At 40.5% G+C, this 20,062-nt stretch overlaps 1 protein-coding gene across 1 annotated transcript in view; it reads right to left on the bottom strand.

Moving 5' to 3' along the window:
- CTNNA1 (catenin alpha 1) overlaps window positions 1-20,062 on the bottom strand; it is a 121,116-nt gene that overhangs the window by 74,796 nt on the left and 26,258 nt on the right. The window contains exons 5-7 of the mRNA XM_076349644.1: window positions 19,350-19,469; window positions 17,057-17,323; window positions 14,174-14,377 (exon numbers count right to left, since the gene is read on the bottom strand). Coding sequence (XP_076205759.1) covers window positions 14,174-14,377; window positions 17,057-17,323; window positions 19,350-19,469 — 591 coding nt within the window. The remainder of the gene's footprint in view (window positions 1-14,173; window positions 14,378-17,056; window positions 17,324-19,349; window positions 19,470-20,062) is intronic.

Raw genomic sequence — 20,062 nt, 5'->3', positions numbered from 1 at the left:
AAACAGCATCGGCAGTCTTACGATGTGGGTCTATGCAGACCCTAGAGATGCATCAGAATTGCTTATAAAAGCTGTTTCAAACCTACAGTGTTTTTTCATGCGGCATGCAGGTGAAAACGACACCGGATCCCCCCCGATTGCTATGCAACCAGGTGAGGCCTAATCCAGGCTGCTCATGAATGAAAACCAAGGAGCTCAAGGAGGGCAGCACAATATTTTGTCAATACTTACAGCTGTTTCCTCACAAGCTATTTTGTTGAATGACAACTAGTTAAGCTTAGCTACAGGTCAATTCATCTCACTTACAGTATGGCTGGGTAGATGGGAGTAGCAGGATGGATGGGGGAATGTCTCAGAATACCAAATCAGAGGGACAAAACTCTTCTGCAGGAGCCATGAGACAGCTGCTGAGGCTGGTGAGTAATCCGCTACTACGGAGCCGCCTTAACATCAAAATGAAAAATGAAGGCTGCAAATTAGTAACCTTATCTAAAGAATATCTCAAGTTTTTCCTTTGCAAGTTACATGAACTAACAGATATATCCAGAAATATGAAGAGCAGGCTGAAGTTTACACCTGCAGTTAATTGTAAGAGCCTTGAAATATTTTAGGTTTTATCATATTTTACATGCATGTGAAAGGCTTTAGAAATAGAACAACTAAAATTGGAACAACACAGACCCCTGCAAAACTCAAATTAAAAAGAGTGAGCCAAGACAGCATATGCCCTTTCCAAGAGGAAGAGAATGCATTATAAGTCTGGGAATAAAGCCACCTAACTCCTGGCAAGACAGCTCGGAGAAACAGATAATAAAACAATCCTACCAATACAGTCATAAGACATTCAAAGCTAGAATTAATGTATCCTTTATTCATTATTAGAAATATAAATAGCTTTAGTTTGTGACAGATTTTTAAGTATTTCCTGTAGGAAAGGATTCAGCAGCCTTAACCTGCAGTACAGGAACAGAAAACCTAGATATGAAGTTGCCTTCGACAGGAAGCAAAAGGCATTAAAAACTGGAAATAGCATCGAAAAGCTGACTGTCGAGGGACTAGCTACCGAGCACCTCTAGCCTTACCAGCACCAAAAAGCAGAAGTATCTCCTCTCCCTCCCACACGTACATCTCGGTAACTTCACTTGCCTCCGCAGAAGACAAAATTGCTTGAAACAGAACATCCTCACTGACCGCGAGGTTGACACCACTGGTTGCAGTTAAAGAAAGCCAGCAACCTTATTTGCATCACCTCCATTTACTTAAAGCAAGTGACTCACCGAGGAACCGTGCAGGATTAAAAAGGCACTAAAAACATGGCATGCATAACGTCATCCTTTACAGAGACACTATCAAGCCATTATTTACTAAGCTAACTAATTAGCCAGCCACCCTTGCAGATAATGAGAATGCATTAAAGTATTTGAAATTCCAGCACAAGCCTGACACATACAAAGTGGCTGCCCTTCTTCAAAAGAAAACGGATGTCAAAGGAAATAAACCATTTAGGAACAGTCAGCACATCTGAGGTGGAGCAGGAAAGTAGCATCACCTACGGTAAGCGTTCAGAAAAAAAAAAAGGAGTAAAGCAAAGCAGAGAGCTATGGGATGCAGAGGTATTTCGCATTTTTATTGTATCAGCCTCTACTTGTAAAGAAATCATTAGATAGATGACTTAAATTAGCATTAGATAGATGATAAAGCAGCAGCTATTCAAACAAACAGAATTAATGTACAGAACTGTACAATCTGGCACAGAAAAACAGGGAAATTGAATGTACTTAAGCTGACAGTGATCTGAAAAACCCAACTGGTTAAATTCAGTTTTACACCAAGAAATAAGCTTTAATTGAATATACACTTCACTGCAGTCTAGTACTGAAAGCATCCTTCCCTTTATATAGGCACTGCTCCAGAAGTGGGTAATATAACCAAAGTCATAGAGCAAGTTTATAAAATGCATAAAATAAATTAATCCATCTACTGGAAATGACACCAGGAATACTCCCAGGAGATACGAGCTCCCTGTGTACTTGAAAGAGCAGAAGTACATCAAAAAGACTGCCTAAACTCCAGCTGAGAGTACCCATGATTTTTTTGGGGGGTGGGGGGGGGGTGGGGGGGGGGGGGTGCGGAGACATATCCCCAGCACTACAAAACTGATTGAGGATAAAAATTTAGAGGAAGTTTGGAGATTTCAGCACCTATCACCAAAAAGCCAGTTTTACATTCTCTGTGAAAAAGTCTTCATGATAGCGCATGGGGGAGTATCAGGACATGAAGATCTGCTGCTTAATTACTACCTTTTCCTCTACACACGTATTCCTCATAGGATGTCCTCACTCATTTTAGTTGCAGTTCCCGTAGTAGAGTCCCACAGCATCTGCATATACAGGAGCAGCCTTTCGGGGTGAGAAAAGCTGTGTATGACAACAGAAGTGGGAGATGAGCAGGGCACCACCGTACCCAGGCAAGCCTGGGCAGCAACCTTGCCCACAGCTACAAGACAGCCAAGCCTGCTTCAAACCAGCTCTTGCAACATGAAGAACAAACTTAAGTGTGTGAAGACCCTGCCTTCCTCAATTAAAAGAGCCCGCAGGAAGAAATGTGACCATCTTGTAGGCCATAGCTCCAAAGGGGTCAACTGCTCAGGTGCAAGACAGAAGGGCTTTAAACTTTTTTCTTTTTTAAACATTTCAGTTATTTCTGCATTAACTTCTCATTTTCTTGGCCTTTTTCAGTCCAGTGACCTCTAGAATTAGGATTCTTTGACTCCTGGAGAGGTGCCCAAAAACTCATTCTGCCTCTAAGGAAATTCACAATTTGGCATTTAAGGGGAACAGTATCAAATGATATAGCTGTAGTCTTATTTTGTACTTGACATCAGAGCTCTCTTGTCACCTTCTTCCCCAGAAATGACTCAATAATGACAGTCCTCAAAGGAGAGGTTCAAAGGCATAGCAGAGAAGAGCAAGCAAGCCCCATATTACAAATTTTCCCCTACACAGTCCAAGAAGCTGACCCTTTAGGTGGGGAAGATACACACATGAACCCTTTGAAAAAAGGGAAATGAAATTGAAGCCACAGACACAGAAGCCACCTGGGCAATAGCCAGTTGCTCAACCTCTACATAAGTAGAATTAATTGCTGGGGTTTAGTTAAGATGTTTTGAATAAAAGTAATGCATACTTAAAAGCAATGCACAGTATTAGGTTAAAAAACGTGCGGATAGCATGTAAATGAAGGTATATGACTTGGGACACCACTGACATTTCACAGCTGTCAACTGCTGGGAAGCTTGAAAAGGAGAAACATCCATCAAGACCTTCCAACACTAGATACAGGACAGACTATGTGTGCTACAAACGAGTCCCAGGGCTATCTTCCTACTCAGGAAACAGGATTTTTTTTTTTTTTAAAAGCATCATATACCAATGTCGCTAATTAACATCTGGAATGAACCTGAAACTTGTCGATACAAATGGTCACAAGTTGATATCAGGAAAGAAAAGAAACGTCAAAATATAGTAAGTCTCAAGCACATAATGAGGGGTGTCTCAAAGAAGTTGCAGGAAGATACTTCAGGATCTCCAGCATTCCTTAATATTTCCGTGTGTATTCCTTTTAATTTTGAGAGAAATTACCTACATTCATACATCAAGACAACATAAAAAATTTAACATTATCAGAATTATTTGAAGTCTTGAATAGTTTAAGGTAGTAAATGCCCTGACTCCCCCAAACTGCCCCTACGTGCAGCCTCACACTGCATGGACAAATCTTAATCTGTCATTATTAAAAAAAAAACAAACCCAAAACCAAAAAAACACCACAAAACCAAAAAGGTGCCTACCTTGCTTGTAGGTGGGAACCTTAGTCCAAAATTCAATCAGCTTAACACAAAGGCAATAAAAAGTACTTTTTTTTTAAAAAGGAGTTCATCTTTTAAATACGAGACCAAAATGTATTCCCTAAAAGGCAGCAGATAGAAGGCAAGCTAGAAGTAAAATCTGGAGCAGGCAAGAAGCAGAGATGGCTAGGTGGCTGGAGAAGCGCCCAGCAAGGGCACCCGCCTGCTGCCTAAACACCTTAGCCTAGCAGAGGTAGTAAATCAGTCTGCAACCACCAAGACTGACTTGTTTGCATCCACAAGAATTGTACCTCATCTCTCTCCAGTTATTCCATATCACCCACGTTCCTGTGCTCCACAGAGATACTTAGCTCTCAAGATACCATACCTACAAAGTTCAACAGTTCCTAAACCAAGAACCTTTTGTTTTCAAAGCAGAGAGAGCGAGCGCGAGCGAGCACACGCGCGCGCACTACCAGGCTTCATTTTCCAAGTTCTTCCACAGGTTCATAAAGTAACTGATAACGTCAATTCAAGTTATCATATTCTGTAAACCACACATGACAGCACCTCAGGCGTACAGAAGAGATTCTGAGCTGAGAAGCATTTTTTTTTTTCTGGCCACATATGGCAGCAGTAGAGCACCCGACGAATGGCAAAAACCTTTTTTCTTGACAGTCAGAGGTTAACATATATGCAGCATGAGTCAATAATCCATGAACAGCTGCACATCATGCAACATTTGCATTCAATCTGAAACATACAGACATTAAAGAAAAACACACTCAATTTATAAAAGGCATAGTTATTTATGAAAGCAAGCTCAGAACCATGCAACTGCCTTTTCACTGACTAGTGCTAATTTTGCAAATGCCCTGGTCTTCCCCTTACGGCCTAATGCCCAGGGAAACCTTTTTTTAAATTGGTACCGAGGAAAATGCATCTTTTAGCACACCTTTGCAAGGAAGGTCTTGGTCTGAGAGCCCATAGGTTCGTTGCTGTTATTGTAAAGAAACCAGCCTTTTAGAGTACCAATTCAGCAAGAATAATTTTTGAGTGTACAGTCTCCAAAGTCACGAAGTAAGTCTTTTCAAATAGCTTTGAGCAGAAGATTTTTAACCCTGGCATATACAAGTTGTCTCTGCCCTGTTTCTCCTCTGCCCATTTGCCTCTAACTCCTGTCCCTCCCGCTGAAGAAACATGTCCCTGTGCAGACCAGAAGCAGCCAGAGTTTTCTATTTCAACAGCTTTCCAAGATACAGCTTAACCCTCATCCTTTCCTCAGACATGAGAAGGATTAACTCGCTCTTCCACCTCTGTTTACATTCAGGAGGGCTGCCACTACTTGGATAAGCCACAAATGCTAGTTATTCTGTATTGATTCAGTTGACTTTCTAGGACAAAGTAGGTCTAAAGCTCCAGGACACGCTATGAACATTACAGAACATCAGCTTTCTTACACAGGATAAAACAGGTTAAGCAAAGAGCACAGTCTAGACGTTAAACACCACATCTAGAATAGAAATTCTGAGTTCCCATCAAGACCACTACTGCTTGCATCCGGATCTATAAAAAAGGTGAAGAGATATTGGAAAGCAAAAAAAATAAGAGCACAACAGGTTTTTCATATCACCAGAGAACTGGAGAGGATATAAGTGGTACCAGACAATAACACAGATACATGTGTACACGGACAGCAACTGTCCCCATTCGCTCACTTCATTATCCTTCAAATCCTGTCTTGCAGAAAGATAGGAACTTAATCCAGAGTTTGTATTAGATCAAGGCTAAAGAAAAAAGGGGAAGTCCAGGACTTGAAATGCAAGTATTTTGTTGTAATACAAGAACTGTAGTATTCCAGCTTCATAAGAATTCCATCATCCCTTTCCTCCAACAAGAGAAATTCAAAAGCCCAGTTGTGTGTGTAATACTTCTGCACACTGAGAACATGATCCCGCTGGAGGCTAAAAGACTGTTTATCCACAGATCAGTAGTCACTGTGCAAACTTATATGCTCTGTTCCATCTATACTCCTCAATTTTGGCTTAGAACACTCAAGTATCACCAAATGGAGCTTCATTAGGGGTGACTATATATTTAATCTTACACAGGCAGATAGAGTTCAAATATTTTCCTACAAAATGGTAGAATTCAAATGAATTAACTCACAAGACACAGAATTTTAAAGCAGAATTCATGCATAGCATTATAGCATATTTATGTAAAATTGTTTACAGCTCAACAAAAGTAAAATGCCACTAAATGCCAACCACCATATCACAAACAAGTGCGCACACATTATTTGAGGTCTTCCTTCCACCAATTTTAAATGTTATTTGATCAACATTAGATTAAGAAAGGTCTGGATTTATAATATTAGAAGATATTATATACGTGTTAACATTGGAAATAGACATACGTCTAACAAGAAAGGAAAAAATCAATGTTTCATCAATACGAACCTAAAGGGGTGGGGGAGGAAGGGAGGGATTGTGTAGGATGGAAGCCTTCACTGCCACACAAGGTATTTACAGGACTCAATTCTCAAGTTTAGAGATGGCATTAGACTTCAATTCTGCTGCACACATGGAGTAAGCATTGTAAGTGAGGGCAGCAACCTTCCTTCTTACATGTATTAAGAGTCTACAACAAAAATGCTGAAAAGCATTGGAAAGACTGCTGTACAAGACGGTTTAGACTAAGTCCCAGCTACTGTCAAATCTATTCAATTTAAGAGTTATTACTAGCAATTTTGCACCAAACAAGCAGTGATTTAAGATTTCGATAGGCTGCTAAGCTTGTGCTGGAACTAGACTTCAGATATGAGTGTTGGGCTTTGTTGGGTTTCTAAGTAGGCATTAAGCCAGCCATATGCTTCTTTAAGAAATGCTTTCTCACTGCATAGCACGAACGCTGCCTTGGGCCCGAAAAAGTATTCAGGACTTTCGAGTTGTGCCACTTGCATAAAAGAATTGGTAGCCTCAGCAGAGGCTGGCTGCACTGACCTCTACCACCAGCCATGACAAACAACTGGAGCCAGATGTGCTGCCCTCCCTCCCCTCTGAGGCTGAGCACCCTCATCGCAGCTGTTGTTTGGGATCTCTAAACCAGCAATTCCACACATGCATCAGGATGAGCTCAGAGTAACTGCTGGGATGACAGGGAGCTCTGAAGAGCTTTAAAACCCAGAGCTCACAAGGCTGATAAAGCTTTGCATAAGCTGGCTTCTATTTATTTCCATAGGCCCTTGTATTATTACTACCTAAGAAATAAAAGTTCCCAGAATGTCTTCTGAAAACAAACCCCATGCTAAGTCCCAAACCAGGATGATGTTGGCTAAGCAACCTGGAAGCTCGTTTCCCTGGTCCAAAAATGCCCAACTGATGCAGTGTGAAATTCTCATCATCTGCATCAGGCTTCACTCCAAGTATGCTGAATTATTTACTCTATGTCAGCCTGTAAGCATTAAACTTAAAATCTGTATGACTTCATAAATGTTTTGCTTTTAAAAGCAGCATCTTTGTCAAACTGGTAATGTCTATGGAAATTAGTGCCCAGCATAACAGCATCGTTCTCTCTACTGAACAGCAAAGTCCACAACAGGAAAATCCATCCAGGCTTTCAAACCATGTCCATCACGTCAGCACTCAAGCATCTTAAACTGACAGAAGCAATATTAAAAAAGAAAGTGTAGATTTTCTCAAGGCAGAATTTTTATCAGCATCTTTACCATAAATATGGATCAGTCTGCCATTTTAATTCACATCTATTTCCACAGAAACAGTTCCTTTCATTAAAAAGGCTATGCAAGAGCCCTTTCAAATATATAAATACCTGCTGTAAATAAGTTTTACAGTCATGTGAAAACTCACACACATTCCTTTCCAAGCTTGGATGCTTGATGGGAATACAAAGCTGTGGATCAGCATTATTAATAAGCAAATTCATAATGAAAACACATCTCCATTCTGTAAATCACGAGTGTGTCAGGAGTAGAAATATCCTTTGCTGGTAGTTCTGAAGACAAAATTATTTCTCCCAAAAGATATTGAATAGATAAGCTAGGCACTTTCTTACCCATTCATTTTCAAGCATCAGAGATGCTCAAAGAAGCTTAGGGAAGAAAAGCAAAATAGTGCAATCAAGATCGAGGAAACAGTACTTGTTTGGAGTAGTACATTTCCATAAGTGCACTAAACACAGAAACAGGGTGCAAAACAAGCATTTAGCAAGTTATGAGGCCACCAAGCCTAAAACCAGAAGCGTTGAGACGTACTTCAGATATCCTGAGAGCCAAACCACACTGGCCAGCATGCAAGAGTAGGTAGTGTAGTGCAGCAACCTGGGGCTAAACCACCTCACTTATAATTGTATAGCACAACTTGAAGGTAAATTAGATTAAAATCTAACATTAAAAGAAATACAACCCCCACCCCCAAACACACCCAGCTATGGTACTCAACCACTTGAGGCCAAACAGAAGATGGAAACTGGGGGGGGGACGGACCAAAACAACATCAGCTGAAATAATCCGTGCCTGGAATGCCTGCTCTGAAACTAGCCCCCAATGGTTTTTCTCCACTTGCTGCCAAGCACCTCTAGTGCAATCCAGACAGTCAAGGACACAGTCAGAATGTTAATATGAAAGCATTAAAATTCCCATTGAAATAGGCCCTGTCAAGCTACTTTATGTAACATGATTTATTGTTTCCAAATGTAGTAACAAGGGATTTTATTGTACAAGAGCATGTTGTACACAATGGGGCTCTGGGTTCGCATTCCACACTAGCCAAACTAGAATTTCTGACAAAGTTTATGCTAGTACATGTCCGAGTTACTGGTGTGTGTATGAAAGGGTAGCTATATGCATTAGAAATTGATGGGGTACAGAAGAGACTTAAAATGAGAGCTCTCTGCACATTTCTGTGCATACTAAATGGACACCTCTGATCGCTACTGCTGCTGAATGGCTCTAAAACAGTGCTTATGGAAAGAAGCCGAACTGTCCCCATCCCTCAGGGCACTCGCATCAAGCAATAAAAATGGACTGTCAAAAGCTTAAGGAAGTTTTTATTTCCAGTCTTACATGTCAATCGGGTAACTGATGTCTTCTGCAAGTTCAACATAGTCAAACTGAGAGCAGACTGGAAACTTCTGGTTAAATTTCTAACCCGCTAAACCCCAACTTCAAAACCCCAACCTCAAAACCCACGATCTCCTATGTTTACCGTATTTAACACAGCAGCTAAAATCAAGGCAAGCCGCCCAAGTTCTGTGCTAACACCACCCATGGAGAGTTACAGTACAGAGCACGTACCCTGTCATGGACTTAAAGTTTGTGGATTTTTGTGTCTGTAGACACATTTTCTTTCCATCTCCATTCTACATACCAGCTTCTCAGAAATGCAGAAATATTTCAGCTCTACCAGCCCACTGTTCTTACACATTTACTTTAAGTAGTTTAGATAATAACTGCAATGAAAACTACAGATATAAGTTTGAGGCAGAGTTGACTAGTACAGTACAGAAAAGCAGAGACGTTGACAAGAATTGTACCTGCTCTCTACTCTGGGAGAGGTATCACACCAGCTGCTAGCGCAAAGGCAACACTGCGATAAATTGGTGGTAGCGTCAAAAAAATATTCTCTTCGTACTTTTTATTTGGAGCAAACTGCAACCGGACACTGTCTAGCTGCACAAGATTATGGAGTTAGACACAAAAGACTGTTTCTGTTGTAATTTGTTATATTGCTGCCCTCAGGATCCTAGCTTTCTTACTAACTTCTTCATTGGTGTACTGTTAATCTTGAACATCATTCAAGTAGATGCTTTGTTCTGTCCTCTTCCCCTGCCTAAGTCCGGTATCAATGTCCATATAAACTCAAATATGCTTTGAAATTTTTTCATTTCATTAATAAAATACACACCACGAAGGCCTGACTGCAACAGATCACACAAAGATCTGGATCTTGCCATCAATTAGTTACATTACAAACTTAGCTACAAGTGATGTGGTCAATTTATTGCATTCCAGGCAGTTGATCCCAGATCCTAGACCTTGGACTACTCTACTTTTACAACGCTAGTCAGAATCAATAATGAATTTTTTTAGGCCTTCCCATTCTTGCTCTGCCATTCAGCACTAGCAGTAAGAATCAAGCTTACTCCAAGTAATAAAAACCAAACGCATATAGACATTCATGTTTGCTATTTCAATCCAGGAGGGATCTCCACTGCAAGTTTAAAAAGGAAAACTATTTTCTGTTGGAGCCGTGAGAAGCGAGCAAAAGCCATAATGGAAACCAGCTGTCCCTAGGCGAAGTGGAAGATGAGGGGGGAAAAAAGCTAGAGAATCAGATGCCACAACTAAGAGATGAACAGCTGGCATTTTAAGGAATGTGGCTTATAAACCAAGAAGCTGGGTAATAAAATGGCAGATGAAGTTCAGTGGACATAGGTAATAAAAATAAGTTTTCTGTGAACTTAACATTCACAGAAACAGGCTCCTACCACTATGACTCAGAAGCTAAATCTTGATGGTAGCCATTTCATCGAGATACCACCTCAGTGCTCAGCAGCTATGAGAAAGCAAATCAAGTGTTAGACATTGTTAGTACAGGACTAAAGAACAAAACCAGAAGAGACCATGACACTGCCTGAATCCTGAACGGCAGATGCAGTTCTGGTCCCCAGATCTCAAAGGGAATCTGAAGATCCAGACAAGGCCCAGGAGGAGATCACGGAATGTGTCTATACCAGCATTTTGGCTCAGATCAGAAGTGCACTTTTGAAACTCATCTCCCAATCACAGCCGCTTCGTGCACTGTGATTCTCATCTCAGAGCCTTCTTGGGCCATGTGAGCTGGATTCTCTGAGTGAATCTAAACAAGGAGACAGCTACTACCACACCAAATGCTACCTAGCACCCAGTCCACAGGACTAGGCTAAAATCAGCTGATGCAAACTTCTGTGAAATGCAGATAAGCACAGGCATCGAGTCCTAATTCGCTCTACGAATCCCATCCTAATCCACCATGCTGTTTGATAATGAGGGCACAGCCAAAGCTGAGAGGTGGTGTTGAATATCTCATTTATGGCAAGCACCTAATAAAACTAGGACACTTCATTCTGGGGAAGATAAGACCGAAGTCTCCTACACGATATGGCTCTGAAACAACATCAAGTGGCATAGAAAAGGATGAGCAAGGAGTAACTGCTCAGGGTCTTTTCCTGAATGAGATGGAGGAAACATCCAACAGAACAGGTAGAAGGTCGTTCTGCTTCAAAACAAAAGATGTTTCTTCACACAGCACCTATTTAAGCATGAGAACTCCTTGCTAACGAAGATTATGGATGCTCTAAGTTTATAAGGGTTCAGAAAGAAACTATACAGATTCATTGGGGAAAAGTCCATCAAGAGCCATTAAACGCAGTCAGCAATGCTAGCTCTGGAAGTATCTGAGCTGCAGGCTGCTAGCACTTGGAGGATACTTTGGGCAAGTAAAACTACACACCTCCCCTGTTACTGTCCTCTTCCTTGTAGGCATCCACTATTGACCACTGTTGAGACAGGATACTGGCCTTGATGTACAAAATTTAGCGTGACCAAGTCAGGCTACTCTTGAAAATGGCAGGACAGGTGTGCCAGATGGAAAAGGAAATAAAACGCACACCAATCTAAGAAAAGGGGATACAAACTTCTGTAACAAACTACTGAACAAGCAAATCTTGCCCTTCTTTTTGGGGCACAATCACAGGCTTCATCACCATGCCAGCAGATGCAGCAGGGGTCAGGAGATCCTACAATTTAGTTTATTACTGAAAACTGTTCTTCAGATAGAAACTTCTGCCACACATCGTAACACAACCTGCAATGCTTGCAGACTTACAGACCCTTGGGGACAGGCCCAGAGGGACAGTTAAACTATAGGTCCAAAACACTAAGCTTTGAGTTATAAACTATCTAGGAAACAGCCTTTTTATTGCCAGAGATCTGAAAGAAAACCCAAAAGCTAGAGGAAGTCACTAAAACAGAAGGCATTTAAAAGCAAAAGGGAATCTGCCTCAAGACATTCCCCTGCTTCAACCTTTCCAGTGTATTCCTCATGCAATCTTCTCTCTGAATTTTTACACTTAGCCAATAAATACCTCTTATTCTAGCACTCAGATGATTTATGATGCACTGCAAGTGCTGTGCAATTAACAGATTTAATGCCTGATTCATCTCCTTCTTCAAAGGGAGACTGGAGAAAAGCACAACAGGACATGGCTGGGTACTGTAGCTGTGGGTATATCATACATATACATGATATGACATTTCCTCTACCACTACTGTAAGTCAGCAGATCCCTACTCATGCTGTAGATGTATCAAACCTTTTTCACTGTTTAGATTCCCAACTATTATTCATTCTTCAGCTTAACCATTGAGGGGGTTTTTTCCACCCTCAGTATGGATTTTTACACACCGTCCCACATTTTCACCACAATTTATCAATTGCTTTTTCCACTCCATTTCACTGAATTTCTAATCTCATTTCCCCAACTACACTGTCTACAATCATAACATAGCAGTGACTTTAAAAAATTCAGTATGCTCCACTAATTTCACAATGTGTTAAAAGAGATAACACAGGGAATACATTCTTTCCATCTCAGCCTGATTACTTTAACTTGCATATCAGAGACAACAGTACACAGCCGAGGAGGAGGACAGGCATTTCTGCAAAAGGAAGTCGAGCTCTGCAATCTTACACAGGTATCGACCAACTTTCAGTGAGAGAAATGCCACCAACTCTTATGTGCAAGACCAAGCATTTACCTCTTCCACATTTTTAATTAGCATTTGGTTGATGTTTATTCTGAATCATGCCGATAGGTCTTCATCCAATCCAGCAGCACATTTGTTTGAGGGGTTATTACAGATGCATCATACACTAATAAAAACACCCTGCTCTGAAAGAAATTTTAAATGGCAGAACTTAGCAGCTTGCTTCCCAGCTGCAGTCTTAAGTTCTACATAATGTCAATGCTGAGCGCAAGCTACTTTCACAAGCAATTAAAACAGACTACATGAAGTACCTAGCTCAGCCCGCAGGCTATATAAGACTTGGCTTTCAGTTTTGTTCAATTACTTTGTCCTTGTCTTTAGTAAACAGAAATCCTTGTTTTACTTTCTCTCTACCACACACTGCATCTGTTCTCCAAATTATACCACCCTAATCCGCACATGGCAGCCTTTGGACCAGTTTTACTCTACACTGAAGTAGTTTTCGCCGAAAGATTTGAAGGTAAGGTACGTAACACAGCAATGTTCCTAAATAAATTCTATACTGGCACCCTCCCCCAAAAAAAGGTATCTTTGAACTAAGTTTTACCTCAAACATCCCTCAAAAGCATAAATAAGGCTTCGCTTCATCCCATTAAGATTTCTTCAGCCAATTTTATTTGCCACAGTGCTACAAGCCACAAAGTTGGCTTAAGTTGTTGCCATTTCTGCAACTTCTAATCTGAAATCAACTTTAACAGTATTTAAGTTTAATGACTAGACATGTCTAAATCTTATGATATCCCAACCTCATCTCTCAACACAGCAAGAGCTGTTCAGATTAAAAGCCACTGGGATAAGAACAAAGAGGTAACGGAGGGGAGTGAAGTCCAATATTATATCACGATGCCCTCAAACACAGCAGCTCATCCGCCTGACATGACACTTACTCCAACCGTAGAAACACTCTCAAAGGTTCAAATACTGTGTGCACATTAAATGCCTAAACACCGGAAGAAAACTGCTCAGAGTCCAATATTTACACCAAGCTGTTCTCAGGATTTCTTACTAAATATTTAACTTCGTACATCACCTCTACTCAAACTGAGTAGCAACAGTAATTAACTTGATTCTGAGAATCTATGCCTTTAGCTAAAAAGATGACAGTTAAACTTTCCAAGCTTCAACAGAAGTGAAGCAGTACTACTTTTTCCATAAGCCAAGTTACCTTATGTAAACTGAGGCGGAAACAGACTAGTTCAATTGAATTTCTACACAAACACATATTAACAGTCATAAAATAAAAACAGTGCCAAAGGGTTAACACTTTACGATGATAATAGTCACTTGGAAGACTAGAGATCAATTTTAAGATAAGCGCCATTGATGATTTAAGTATGTTTGATCCTGCCTCCTGACAGACCTTTCAGGACTACTGGTTACTGTTCAAATTCTGTTCCGGAACAGAACAAACCAGCTTCAAGACACACAGCTTCAATTCCACATTTCAGATAATCACATGGAGTTAAAAACCACACAAACAGAACAGAAAATACTCACATTCCCCATGTATTCTGAAAGTAGATCCTGCAAGGCCTGTCGCACTGCATTACACTCAGCAACTATACGTTCCCGTCGGTCATCACGTGTGCAGGATGAATCAGCCATCAGGGCTGCTCCGCTAATGATGCTCTCCAGGCGCTCTTCCAGGGAAGGCCTGAAACGTTCTTCACTGAAGGTCGATGGATCTACAATAATTTGTTTCTAATAAAATAAAGGTTTTAGAAATTAGTAATCAGAGCAAGCAGTAAGTTACTGTTAAGTCATCAAGACAACCAACATTTACATCAAAACCCTGATCAGGCATAAAAGGCGAACACCACACAACTTTGGCACCGAGGATGATTTTCACAAGTAGTTTCATAGAATTACTAAAAGGTTCCGCAGCAGATTACATTGCTAGTCATTTCTTGTGCTGCTTTGACAGCTAAACAAAACTTGGCCACAGGAAGCCTCATTACATGAATGGCAAAAAATCAAACGTGCCAGCACAAATAAGGTTCAAAGTACAGAACTCTTCTTAACTACATGTCAATCCGGACATGCCTTCACTAGTTAACTTGTCAGATATAATTATCCCATCATGAACAAAAAAAACAAGGAAAACAAACGTCCAAAATTAGCCCTATATATATTGCTCTGTTGTCCTAGTTTATCCAGTCTTCCTTCTCTTCACCATTATGCAGGTAAATACAACAGTATTCTCAAAAACTCTCAAAGTGAATCATCAACACAAATGTTTCAAACAGCACAGAAATCTGTTTCTTTAGGGCAGAAAACTATCACAGTTTTATCTTGACAGAGCATAACTAAGCACAGCTTACACTGAGAGACTTACAGCTGAAACAGCAGTACCGATATATCTGCTTTTCAAGGGGTCAATACCACCACCCACAGAAGTTCACCAGGAAGCAGCAGTGTAGTATTTATCACCTGTGAGTACTTTCAGGTGGTTTATTTAAAGAGGTTTGCAATTTATTAAGGAAAAATTATTTGGCCATTTCAAGGTTTGGTGGTTTGTTTAGGGTTTGGGTGTGTTTTCTTCCCACTATGGGGGCAGGAGGGGAAGATGCTAACTCTTTATAAAAGAAGCCCCAAAGTTTTTTGAAATGGGAGTTTTTGCAATCAGTTGGTATGCCAGCCAACTTCAACATCACAACGACTACTTCTGCTGCCAGCCAGCACATCTTGTCTCCCTACGGAGTAACCACACAGCCTTTGTGGCAGGATTAGAACATGGCACGTGTTCTCCAACATGCTCCTCACTTTTCCTGAAACTTTTAGCTGTGCAGATAATACAATGGTAGTATGCTACAACTCCAGAACCGCACCATCAAAAACAGAGATAAGGATTATCTTGTCATTTTCTGGTAGCCATTTAATATTTTACCATCACAGTAAGAACACTGAGTATTGGGGGGGGGGGGGGGGGGGGGGGGGAGTGTGCAAAGCCTCTATTACAAGAGCGCAATAACACTCAAACGTTAGCAGGAAATGAAGTGCAGGGATAACATCTGCCAAGAACCTGAACACATTTGTTTTGTCAGTCTCCTTTGGCAGGAATGAGATGACAAAGCTAATCGCACACAACGCGCATTGAAGCTGGCCTGCTGAACAAGCTCTGCTGCTATCAGCCTCACAAAGCAGAACTAAAAGCTCAAAAGCTCCATGTGAACCGCAACACTCAAAAAAATCTCCAGCCATACATTAGAGAGTTCATGTAGTAAAATACGGCCATATATATATATATCAGAAATCATATTAAATGGTTTGAGCTAGACTAGCCAATCCATGAATCTGAACAGAGTTACTTCAATTCTACATACCCAAGTCAGTCCTCAACATTTGTGTGCTGTTACAGGACCTGCCTTCCCCTCCCATGGATACCTGCTCAAACCTGCAATCCCTTGGGCACTAGCCTGAGGCACATTCTTAAGACTTACATAGCTGAACATACAACTGATGGAATTTAAGAAAAGCAGACTTAAAACAGAAATCATAGTCACAAAGATCAAGACAACCATGACATCCTCTTGTTACCCAAGACATCACATAGAAAGGCTTCACACCGAGCACAGGGAGAACTCAAACAGTACTTTATCCTTGTAAAAGAAACATGGCAGAGAAAGTAATGTAGGGGAGGAGCAAGAGTGGTAAGAGCAAAAAGGAGAAGGTGAGCAACATCTGGCAAAACCAGAAGTATTAAACACCTTTTGAATGATGGCTTTGCAATATTAAATAAAGTTTTAGAGGTAAGTTAGTGCCAAGGTATTTAAAATTCAGAGGCTGAATCAGTGGTAGACACAAAATACTGGCTTCAAAAGGAAAGCATTCTCAGTAAAAATGCATGGCTATCCTCAGTAACCTACTGAATGCAAGATAAAGAGTATGACAGATCAGTACAACGTTGTGAAATGACTTAATTCCCAACCAAAGTATTAAACTTCCCACCTCATGTTCCTCTCAATAGGTAGTTTGGCAATTCCAAATACATTATTCACTTTTAATAAGCCATTTCTGTCACCTACAAGAATACATTACATAAATATATTATGAAATAATCAATTTCAAATAAACCAAGGGCTTAAATCTAATGTAGCAGTAGGCTAACTGCTATTTCAGAGCTAGTTTAACTTGACAGCCTTCAATCACCAAGAACTGCATATATAGCTTTCTATATTCCATCAATCCTAGTTTGGAAAAAGACTTTTTAAAAAAATAAAAGCCTACCTCACCTGGGACTTGCTGTACTTCAGTAGAAAATTATCTTTCAGGCAATATAAATAAAATCGAACTGTTGCTAGTAAATCAGGTGAATGAACACAAGAGTTGGAGTTACCACTTTTTTTTTTTTTTTAAACACATAAAGGGTTCAAAACTTACATCAAAGTTGTTCAGAGCATAAGCCAGCTCTCCACCTCCACCCTGCTGCTGGGCAGCATCATCTGATGCAGTTGCTTGAGCTGCATTTGAGATGCCCGTGACCGCCTGCTGAAGCTGTTTGTAGATCAAGTCCCTGTTAGCTTTGTAAGCAGCTACATCTGGGTGCTGCAGGCAGGCCTGGGATGCCGTATAAAGAATGGGAACATTCTTCTGCAGAATTCCTCTGGCTGCTGCCATTTGATCACGGTGACCCACATCTTTCAATTCCTGTTAGGAAAATTAAAGAAAAAAGCATTGGAGAACATTCTCCACATTTAACATCCATACACTGTCTCACCACATCTTCAAAAAAAAAAAAAAAGCAGGTTCTTTGCCTAGTATGCTCAAATCTAACTATCTTCTGATTGAGTATCCCTATTCTTAAGGGCTCAACTAATTTCAAAACACAACAGCTTCATAAAGACAAAAATAAAAAAAGTACTGTAGGGCAAGCCACAACTCCACAATTCAAAATCTGAGGTTGGATTATTGCACCTCACCACAGTAGAGGACCAGCATTTTGAAAGCTGGTAACACCTGTAAATCAGGTGGACACAGAAGTTACAAGCACACATTTTTCTCCCCACTCCTTCCAGTTTGCATTACATCTGCAGAATCACAAAGAAACCTAAATCCTCAAAACAGAATACCTTACATTTTTAGATAACTTAAGAACCGAGCTAATTTGTAACTATCAAATGAACAAGAGGCTTCCCCTGCAATCCTGTCTTGTAGGTGCACATGAGAAACAAGATCATCTTTAATTTAAACTCCAAGACTCACAACCAGAATGTTTTCTTTAATCACACCTAGAAGATGGAGTTTACTCTCCTCAAGAGACTCGGGTACTTAATTTTAGAAGAACACGTGTATCATCTCATTCAACTTCTTGTTCATCTCCAATGAGACGAAATTAATCCAATGACTATAATTACCACTAATTTAAGATTAGTGAACGAGTCCATAGGTCTTTTCCAAACACTCACTGCTGCAATTCTCTAAAACCCCATCACCTCTGTTTTGAAATAGAAGCACTATGAATAGATAAAGCTTCCGAGTCCAGCATGAACGAGCAGTAACTTTATAAAAGGAAGAATGAACACAGTTATTAGCAGTATGAACATTTTAAAGTTACCTCTCAAATCTTATGAAGAGGTGATGAAAATGAAGAAGTGGGCTGCCTTACTGAGAAAAGGAAAAAAAAATCTGATAGACTCTTCAAAATGAATGGGTAATATGCAACCTCTAAGCTGCACACTAAGCAGGGAGGGCACTCCAAGCAGGCTTACAGATTTAGTACCACCACTTCCCATAGTGTGGAACAATCCATCACAAAGCAATTTAAGAACATTTATTGCATTGCCATCACAACCCTACTCCCATTTACTGCAATCAGATTTTAGATACATAACCAACTGGCAATCCATTTTAGACTGTACCCAGTTTATTTTCAAAGATGAATCTGTGCAAAAAAAACAAGCAGTGTCAGGGGTGCATAGCAGTTTTGGTTTGTACATATCAGCAGAACAAAAACAAAAAACCCCAAGAATTATGCTATTTCTGATAAATGCCCACACCTCTGCTTTCTTTTGACAACTTACCTACACAAGAATGAGTCACAACAGTGCTGTTGAACAAAGTAAATTTTACACACAGTTTAAGGTTAAGCACAAGCTATCCGAACACAGAACATACACATAACAAACAGGATTTTAAACCCCTTCTCAAATGGGCATTTCAGTGCAAGACTAACCAGCATCACCACTCACTCTCTTGGAAAGAGTTGTAACTGTGTGCCCAGCCGTGACTTTTGCTCCCTGTTTAAATGGACACGTTCAGTCCGTCTGTGCGAACCACAAAGGCAGTGTGGTCTAGTGGCGAGTGCACCAGGCACCGAGTCACACCTCAATTCTCTTTCCTTACCCACACCTGCACTGCTTCAAAATGGGAAGTGCAAGTCTTGAGAAGCAGCATTTCATTAAGGTACGAAAGCATTAATATAAACACATGCTACTAGAACAAATTCTGTCAGAAGCAGTAAACTACAGCTGAGCAGACTTTCTGCTTACCAAGCAAGCTCAGATTTCCTAAACAGGGCAGAGTGCAACAAAAAGTACTCAGCAACAAAGTAAAAAAAAAAGAAGTATTAGTAGCAATGGGTACTGTCCAAGAGCAGCAAGGCTGCCTTATTTTCTTATTTTGAAAACAAAAAAGAAGAAATAATATACAGAAGAAAAAGCTGCCATCACTATACCTGTTGTCTTTTGGCTGCCATTATGTTAAGCTTATCCACTTCTGGTTTGAGGGCTTTGTACTGGATACCCAAATCCTGCTCTGTGCCAGCATTTCTTAGTTTCAGGATACCTTCTTCCACCTGAAAGAATATATATTCACAATTTTTTCCAAGTAATACAGTCCACAGTTCAAGAAGTAATTCAGAATGTACTTCATAGCAGACAGAGAAAGCAATCTTCCTCTGCCCCCTTTTATTTTTTGGAGAGAGATACTTCAAAGGCTAATAGTAGTCAAGGCTTAGCTACTACTTCATAGTCATCAGCTACCAGAGACAGCCAAGTACACACATTTGAAAGAGTATGAAGGAGCCCAGGGCCCTGGCAGAGCTGCAGCAGTGGCTGTCGAAGGGCACAAGGAGAGTCCTCAAAGCCCTGCCACAAAAGCAGGCCCGGTATCGAATCTCATTTCATTTCAAATGCTGTACAAACCACCCACCCACCCTCTTGCTCGTGGGAAGAAAAGGCTTCCTCAAATATTCCACATTCATTTTATTTAGTCTACCAAAGCTACTCATCCCTAGTAGCTACAAGGGAGTATGGGTTATAAGAAAGCCAAATTATTTCTTTCAGATGAAAAAAGCTGGTTATCACCTGCAGTTGCAGACCATAGTGCATTTAGTTTCAATACTAAAAGTTCAGAATAAAGTGCAACACAATGTCAAAAGCTACTGAC

The sequence above is a fragment of the Aptenodytes patagonicus genome, chromosome 12, assembly GCF_965638725.1.
Source record: "Aptenodytes patagonicus chromosome 12, bAptPat1.pri.cur, whole genome shotgun sequence".
NCBI lineage: Eukaryota > Metazoa > Chordata > Aves > Sphenisciformes > Spheniscidae > Aptenodytes > Aptenodytes patagonicus.
This window is presented reverse-complemented; position numbering and strand designations above follow the sequence as displayed.